We start from the raw sequence: 8,762 nt of genomic DNA, 5'->3' as shown, positions 1-8,762 counted from the left end.
AGTGGCCATTTTGCTCTCAGTTGCTGCGGCCTTTAGGACTGGTAGACAGAGAATTGGCGGGGGAGCGGGGGTAGTTATTTTGTTTGCTTTGCCTGCATTATTCTTATCTATTACTGTATATCAATAAAATTTGCCTATTATCAAATGGAAGAAGTCATTTGGTCTGAGGGTTTGGGCCCTCCTGCAACAAGGTATCTGGGTCATAAACCTACTGCCAACAACTTCCTTCTTGCAGTCCCTCTGCTGGCTGCATCCTAACCATCACATATTGTTTGGGCTTTATATTTAGGACCCTAAATAAAATCACTGGTCTTCTGTCTATTCTTCTGGCATCAGCTCCCTCCACCAAGAGTTTCCTATAAGTTGTCTCTTTCCTTTCCTATCACTGGGCCTCATGCCATTGCCTGTGCACACAGTACACTTGTGAATCCTGTCCTCCAAACATGTGCAATCAAATATAATCTATAGCTTGTTTTCCAAATGGAGCCAGTAATAAATATGGGTAAACACATGAACCTATATCTCCTTTTCTCTATCTACCCTAAGGTTTTGTGGGTTTTTTTTAACTCTTTCTTGTTTTAATTTTAAACTGTAAGCACTTCAATGGGGTTGTGACCTCCTGTCTGTAAAGCCGCTTTCCTACTGTGCCTGTATAATAATAACTAAGCATCCTGTGCAATAAACATTGTATCCTCTTCAGAATGTCTGCTTATAAAGAGCTTGGTTATTCTGCATTGGGACCCCCCCCCCGCTTCTGTCCTTTTCTCTGCATGGGAGAAGCTGAAGTAGGAGGAGGAGGTGACCTTGATTTAGTTTTCATCCCTTTTGAATTCAACCTTTCAGCACTTCAGCGGAAAGAGGAAGTTATCATCCTGATTTTAGAGCTGTGGAACAGGCAGTGAGGAGTTAAGTAACTGGCCCGTGGTTACATAGGAGGTCTGTGCCAGAGCTGGGCACTGTAGCTAGTTCTGAGTCATTGTCCAATGTGTTAATGCAATGGTGACCACTTCATTCAACCCTACAGGCCAGATATGGATTGTGGGCCTATATCCTTTAGTCTACAGGGATGGAGGTGGCAGCTTTAATGCTGCCACCTCCTTAGGGCCGGAGGTGACAGTATTAATTGCTGGCACGCAAAACTAAGGCAGCCATTACTCCTCCTGTTGCCATATTTCCAGCCTATGGGCTAAATGATGTGGCTCCAAATGCCAGATCTAGCTCATGTGGCTCCCCATTGGTCCAGAAATTTGGCAGCAGGACAAGTGATAATAGAGTTAATTGCCACAACTCTGGGAGCTGCAGCAACTAATGCTGCTACTACTTGCCACATAGCCAAATTTCCAGACCTGCAGGTAGCCCCACAGCCCTTGCATTAATACATGGCCTTCCTTCCTCTGCCTGTGTGGGCAAAATGAAAAGACTGAGCAAGTGCCCTGGTCCAGTGGTGCTTTCTGCAAGGAACTCCTCCGTCCAGTTGTCCCATGAATGGTAGCCACTGAGGAGAAAAAGTAGGGGGCCTTATTGTGTGTCCTTGATCCTTGCAAAGTGGTGTCTCCACCGTGGGAACAACTAAGAAAATGAGCCAGAGACCATGCTTGATTCTTTTTTTGTTTTCATAAGACTCCTCTATCCATTTGCCCTGCATGGACACAATAACAGAGGGACTGAGTGGGAGGCCCTGTTTCTCCTGAACTAGAAAGGCATGAGCACATGGACAAAATTGGCTGACTCAGCCTAAGCAATTTCCTCATTCAGCGCTTTTGTTTTCTCCCTGAGGCTGTGCACTGTAACAGGCAAAAAGAAACCTGTAAAAACAGTTCTTCCTCCAGTTCAGAGCCTGTCAGATTGCTGCAGAAGCCAGCTTGCCACACAACCTATCCTTTCACTTCCTGGAGATATCCAGACTGGTGGAGGGGGAATGGCAAAGTAGGATGTATCTTCTTTCCACCTGAAGAGCACTTTGTTCCAGACCCTTCCCTAGCCCTGCCAGTTTGCCCAATAGTTGGATAAAATTACAGTGATTTGTGCTGGCTTGGGAGGCCTTACAAATTAAAATCTCAGTCTCAGGGCAGTAACTAGGTGGTTACCTGCATATATAAACTTTTCCCCTCATCCAGTCTTTGAAACTCAATCCAGGCCTGAAAGAAGCGTTACTGAGAAATTACTGTAGTCTCCATTACCTGTTCAGTTCTTCGGACCTCTCCTAAGGGAGTCACCTGCAATAGGGAAGAGGTTATGTTTAATAACATTTATGATGAGGGCAACTGTTTGCTTAATTTCCCCTATTTTAGAAGTCAGTGAATAGCCTTCAAGTGAGGGGGCCAAGAGAGGGGGCCAAGCTGAAGCTAGACTACCTGGACATGTAAAGCTCCATATCACATCCTCAATCCCTTGAGTCATCCAGTTTTCTTTCAAAACTCATTTTTAACTGCTCCATATTAGCTTGTACCCATATTTTCAGTTTAGACACGGATTATCATTGCTTCGGGGGAAAGCTAGCTGTAAGGGCGGGGAGAAAGGCAGCAAATGAGGATGTTATAAAGAGCCAGGCACCCAAAGTTTGTAACAAGAGCTTGAGACATAAATTGTTACCAGAAAAACACCACAGGGAATTTATCTAAGAATATATCATGAGATGGGCTATTTAGGGACTGAAATTACACAGGAAGGACTGGCAAGAGAGATGTATACTAAAGACGAACACAGCTACAGTTAATGCTAAATATAAGGTGTCATATCTTTATCTAATACACAACCTGCATTGCACTGCAAAGAAAAGTAAAGTAATTAAGCCCAAGTAATCAGAATATATGTGGGAGGTGTTTGAAGACAGAAGATTTAAAGCAATGTAATGGGAGCTGGGGGAGGGTTACAATAAGAGGCAGTATTTCCTGTTGTGTTAGCTTCTCTGCCTTGGGAAAGGTTTTGGAACCAACTAGGAATTCAACTAGACCTAAAGTGTGGCTTGGATGCAACTAGTACAGGGACCCTGCTATCATTTGTAGCGAACCCCAGAAAAAAGCCCTCAGTTACTCTTGCAGTCATTCAAATTTTCGGTCTTTTCAGACCAGCTTAAAACTGGGTTGCTGCCTTTGTCCCCTGAGCAAATAGTAGTGATACGGGCCATGTCTCTACATGGGACACTTACTGTGCAGTAGCTCGTACTACTGTGCAGTAGCGTCTCCAGGCACAAACTGTGATGTGACATTAGTGCACAGTAGTAATGCAGTAAGCGTTAGTAGGCAACCATGCTGGGACACCACTGTACAGTAACGCAAGTTACTGCACAGTCATTTCATACTTGGTTATGCAAGTATTAAATGACTGTGCAGTAACAATTGCACAGTGGGCAGCTCATGCAGACACACCCACAGAGTACCTGAGCTACAGTAATGGGAGAACAAGTGTATGACTTGGAATTGAGACTGGTGATTTCTCTAACTATGGGCACCCACAACAGAAGTGCCCTTTTTCCTCTTGCCCCCACATAAAAAACAGTTTCCTCTCCAGCCCCAGAGTGATAGACCACCTCTATGGCAAGAGAGGGGAGTTAGTTTTTGTGATTCCCTTTGTTCAATCCTTAGCCTTGTCAGTGAGGTTGCCAGTAAGAGGATCATTTTGTATTAATGGTAAAGGTGTTTTTCATGATATGGACCCACAGCCTGCTAACTGGGTTAGGCAGCCTACAGCACGTTATACCATTAGCTGGACCGCATTTGCTGGATTACACTTTTGTGTATAGTCGTGGAAAAAGGGTCTCTTCTGCTGAGCTATAATTTACTTTTAAACCACCCCTAATATGATGTTCTTCATTAGTGGCTAAAGGTTTCATCACAGTGAACTGGCAATCCATACTTCCTCAAAAGGTTATGAATTTGATGATAGAAATGTTTATTTGCTTGAAACATAAAACAAAGCATATTGAATAAAGAAACACAGCATTGTAAATCTAGTCCGATTTGCATGTGGGAACCTTCTCTGAATGTAAAGGATTAGCTTTTGCTTTAATGACTGAATACTGATGATCAGAGTTTTTACTTAGCCACACACAAAGTAGCAGAACTAGTGGCAGACTGCAGTACAAGGAAAAAACTCCCCACCTAACTCCTGTAGTGAAATTAATTCCAAAAAAAAGGAACGCACTAAGTGGACAAGTAATTCTCTGCAGTGCAGTTTCAAAATTTTAAATGAATTTCATGCTAGGACAAGGTCCTGATGGCTAGCCTGGAATACTAAACCCTTCCTGCACTTACTGAAGGGGCCTAGCAACAGGACAGATGGAGACCAAGCCTATCTCTAGCTTCTCAAACTGTATCACCTATTACTGCACCACCATTTAAAGGGAGAAGGGGGAGTTCAGCCTCTGCAGCTCTGATCCTGAGAAGCATCTTGGAGCTGCTGAACTTCATGTAGAAGAGTAATTTTGTAGCAGGAGTAATCACACTTGTAAGCACATGTATAACTGCAGGAGCCTACATGTTTCACCATTACCTTGGCCTCACCCGCAACTCGTTTATCTTCACCTCTTATCTGTCATCATAGATCTGGACCGCAGGGAAAAGGGATTGTCTTTTTTTACTGTGTTTATATGCAGTGCATAGCACTGGGGCCAAGATCCCAATCAGAGCCTTGAGATGATATCACAATTTAAATAAGAAAAAAACATAATGATACTTAATACAGTTAGTCCATCTAAGTAAAGTTGCATGACCTTGGGACCCCTTCATCTCCCCCAGAGAATTCCCTGGCTGCAAATCCTGGATAATGATACTGGACTCCCCTGTAAAGGGCTTGGAGAGCTACTAAGGAAAAGATGTGAGAAGAACTAGATGCATTAATTTTCATTCTCATTTCCACTCTGGACATGGTAAACAAACACGCAGACCTCACTGACAGGATAGCCATAAACATTTGCTACATGAGAGAGCTGTGCTATAAAGTGCCTTTATCAGTGCCTCTAGAGCAGGGGTGTCCAACCTTTTTGAATGTGGGGCTGGATCACAAACTTTTTATCATCCAGTGGGCTGGCGAGCCATATTCAAAGACCTCACAAGAAGCTCACATCACCCCCACCCCAAATGAAAGTACAGTGTTTACTTTTGTTTCCCGTCGCAGCACCTCAGGCCTCAGAAAACAGCTTCGAGGGCCGCATGGTGGCCTGCGGGCCATATGTTGGACAAGCCTGTTCTAAAGGTTTCTCTACTCGTAATGTTTGTCTCTTCTCTGAGCTTTCAAATGGGCACCATGTTTTTTCTTTAAAAAATTGGTCAAGATCTTCCAAATAACCCAGTTCCTTCCCATCTCACAGCTGTGGCATCCTTTCTCCTATACCAGTGATTCTCAACCAGGGATTGAGTGAGATTTCCAACAGGAATCCACAGTGTCAAGAGCATTCTGAGCTGCTGTGGTCCTTCTTTGCAACAGAAGACTTGCTCTAGTATTTATTTTTCTGTAGTCAAAAATTAAGTGAAAACAAAAGGGTTGGCATTTTCCAAGGCCTTGGATCTACTGAGGAAGGCCTCAGGTCTATCTAGGGGTGCCCAACATCTAAAACAGTTGAGAACCACTGCCATAAACATTTGGTAAGGGGCAGCACTGTGCCACAAACTGCCTTCATTAGTGCTTTGGAAGGCTTCTCCACCCACAACCTTCCTCTGAGGAGTCTTCACCTGGGCACCACCTTTCTTTTTTAAAGCAATGATGAAGGCCTCCCAGATCACCTGGGTCCTTCCTGCCTCTCATTTGTAGAATTATTCCTCCCACGCCAGTGATTCTCAACCAGGGGGTAGTGAGATACTTTCAGGGGTGCCACATAATATTAGCACTGGCAGGTGCATAATGTGATTCACAGGATAAACTAGAGATTTCCCACAGGAATCCAGTGTCAAGAGCCTTCTGATCTGCTGTGGTCTTTCTGATTTTTTTGCAGAAGAAGAATGTCTCTAGTATTTTTGGTAGTGAAAAATCAAGTGAAAACAAAGACCTGGCATTTTCTTAGGGTGGTCTTGGATCTATTGAGAGGGTTTGAGTTGGCCTTGAGTTGATCAAGCGGTGCCCTGAGTCTAAAACAGTTGAGAACCACAGCCATGAGCATTGGGTAAATAGCAGAGCTGTACCACAACTTGCCTTCGTCAGTACCTGTAAAGGCTTCTTTGCCTACTGTTGTTCTGATGTGTGCAGAGTGTTTTCTCAGGTAGTATCTGATTGCTGTTGATGTAGATACTGCTGGAGTCTGTATGTTCTGAAAGGCCAAAGCTAGCAAGCCGCCTTTCAGACAGAAACAAAACTTGGATATATGTTCAATGGAGAAAGCTCAGAAAGGTGTATTGTCATTGGACAGCACACAAGTTGGTCTGATTAACAGTCGGTCCAATTTGGTGAAGTTTATTCTATGTTGAGACAAGAGATACCCTATGTTAGTCACACTTCCCTAGATCTCTGTGAGGGGCAGGTCTCCCAAATCCTGTATTTATACTTGTGCAACCCTTCCCCACCCCCTCTGTCTTATGTCCTCTTCTCTCTCTGGCAAGATGTTTATCATTATTTGTTTTGTTTGCCAAATTCAAGCACCTGCACTCTCCTGGATAGGGTCTTTTATATATGTAGCTTTTGTTTTTTGTCCTCTCCCTCCACGTCTCTTTTTGCTTATTAGCACAGTTTTATGCCGGGGGGTGGCAGGGCACTGTAGGTGCCTGCCACTTTAAGGGCCAGAAGACAGCAGCCGGCCGGTGCCTGATGAGGGCAGCCATTTTGGATTCAGGGCTGCCCATATAAACAGGGCATTTTGCTGCTGGGAGGTTAGGCAACAACATCACCTGGTTGCTGGTATCATCCGGAGGCTCCTGGTCCTGGGCATGACCTAAAACTGCACCTTGCTGGGAGTGGGTGGCCTGGTGGGGCTCTCAGTGGCGTGGGAGCCCCCAGGAAGTGCCAGGCCAGTTACCTCCCTGGTGAAAGGTGGGTGAGGGCACCTTAACCCTAGCCCCCACAGCTGGGTGGGTTACCCCTTTTATAAGGTCTGGAAGGTGGACCCCAGAGAGACAGTGTGAGGCCATAAACTCAAAAACTTGTTTGAACATCCCCTGATGAGTCAATGCTAGGGCCACCATGAGGAATGCCCAGAGCTGAGGGCCTGGGGTACCAACTGGCTTGGAGGTGGGCCAGGGCTAGTAGCCAAAGGTCCTGGGGAGACCACACTTGTAAGGGGGAGCAGCTCGGAGAGCTATGCAGCTGGGAATGAAGGCAGAATGGGCTGCCTGAATGGAGAGATCTAAGTGGGGTTCAACTGGTAGGATTCTGGGACCCAGCATGGGGCTGGTGATATGGACAACATCTGGATGCCATCTGCAAGGTGTGGGCTGCAGTGTAGGGGAGGAATGGAGCTGTAGATAGCGTCCTCTAGCATCGGGGCAAGTAATGGGCAGCCTCTTGCTTTATTAACATCAACTAACAACAAGGCATGGCAGGTGAGAAGGCAGGTGGTTTGCCCAGAAACAAGTGGGTGGGCCATAGGAAAATCAGCCCTGAGAAGGCCCCATTACAGGGGGTTTTCTTGCTGGGTCATCCAGCAGTCGGACCTTTTGATATGCCATTCTGTGACATAGGCAAAAGCCCACCAATTTAGCTCTGTTGGGGGTGGGGGCCACTAAGGGCACTGGTTGCTTGGAACAAAAAAAAAAAAACGGACAGGAGTGAGGGTCATAAGTCCAAAACGAGTGCGCCAAGGGGAGACACCCAGCGGAGCATGCTGGACAGCCCCCACTGGCTATCAAATGAAGCCAAGGAGCCAGTGAATGCTTTTCAGTGCAACTGCTGGAGATGTGAACAGACCAGAGACAGGAAAATGGCCCCACAGTGTCCTTCCTGGTCAGGTAGGTGGGTAGCTTGGCTAGTGTGCCAGGGAGTCCTGGGACTTGGTGGGGCCTGGCCTTTTGATACACTATGCTGGAGCACAGGCCAAAGCCCCCTGCGAGAGGGGGGCCACTAACAGCGTATCACTGATTGCTTGGGACAACTCAAAGACAAAGCAAGGTCAGGAGTGAAAGGTCAAAATGAGCGCAGTGAGGTACGACACCAAGCAGAGCACACTGGCCCCCCTCAAATGCATCCCAGGAACCAGTGGATGCTCCCCAGTGAAACTCCCCACCCCACAAGATGCGAACAGACAAGGGGCGAGAAAGTGGCCCAATGGTGCCCAGTCTCCTCCCCGCCCAGCCCTCGGGAGGCCCCTTGGCACTGGAGCTTGGCCTAACTCAGGCCAGGCACAATGGGAAAGCCGGCCCTGCCACCTTCCCCTCCCCTGGGTGCCCCTTCCTCTTGTTCTCAGGGGTCACAGAGAGGGGTAGGGCTGGAGGGACCTCCCCTTGCCTGAGGCAGCATCAAGCCTCTCCAACCGGCCCCCGTGACGGGCCACCCGGCTCCCTCACACACCGCAGGCCCGGACCGGGGAGAGGCTCCAGTGCGGCCCAGGGCCGGGCCGGGGCGGGGCTTCAACCAGGTGAGGCGGCCCCTCCCTGGCGCTGGCTCCAGGTGCAGGAGGGCGGCCGGGAGGAAGATGGCTGAGTCGCAGCTGGGATGCCTGGACGAGGCGCACGTGAACGAGCGGCTGTCGCCGGCCCAGCCCGGCTTCTACTACAGCGAGGAGCGTCGCCGCGCCCTGGAGGCGCTGGTGGCGCGGGGCGAGACGGCGTACGGCCAGCACCTGCAGGAGCTGCAGCTGCCCCCTTTCCTGTCCACCCACGAGCTGCCGGCGCTGCGGGCCG

General features: G+C 47.7%; 1 protein-coding gene and 1 long non-coding RNA gene across 2 annotated transcripts in view; one reads left to right on the top strand and one right to left on the bottom strand.

Annotated features, from left to right (window-relative positions):
• Window positions 1-4,538, bottom strand: part of LOC109295972 — a 16,283-nt gene extending 11,745 nt beyond the window's left edge. The window contains exons 1-2 of the long non-coding RNA XR_002096870.1: window positions 4,492-4,538; window positions 2,181-2,216 (exon numbers count right to left, since the gene is read on the bottom strand). This is a non-coding gene — a long non-coding RNA (uncharacterized LOC109295972). The remainder of the gene's footprint in view (window positions 1-2,180; window positions 2,217-4,491) is intronic.
• Window positions 4,539-8,554: 4,016 nt separating this feature from the next.
• FAM83F (family with sequence similarity 83 member F) overlaps window positions 8,555-8,762 on the top strand; it is a 27,760-nt gene continuing 27,552 nt past the window's right edge. Inside the window, exon 1 of the mRNA XM_019515151.1 lies at window positions 8,555-8,760. Within this exon, the coding sequence (XP_019370696.1) occupies window positions 8,555-8,760 (206 nt within the window). The remainder of the gene's footprint in view (window positions 8,761-8,762) is intronic.

This window comes from Gavialis gangeticus, unplaced genomic scaffold, assembly GCF_001723915.1.
Source record: "Gavialis gangeticus isolate Ggan-Ray unplaced genomic scaffold, GavGan_comp1, whole genome shotgun sequence".
In the NCBI taxonomy this organism is placed as follows: Eukaryota; Metazoa; Chordata; order Crocodylia; family Gavialidae; genus Gavialis; species Gavialis gangeticus.
This window is presented reverse-complemented; position numbering and strand designations above follow the sequence as displayed.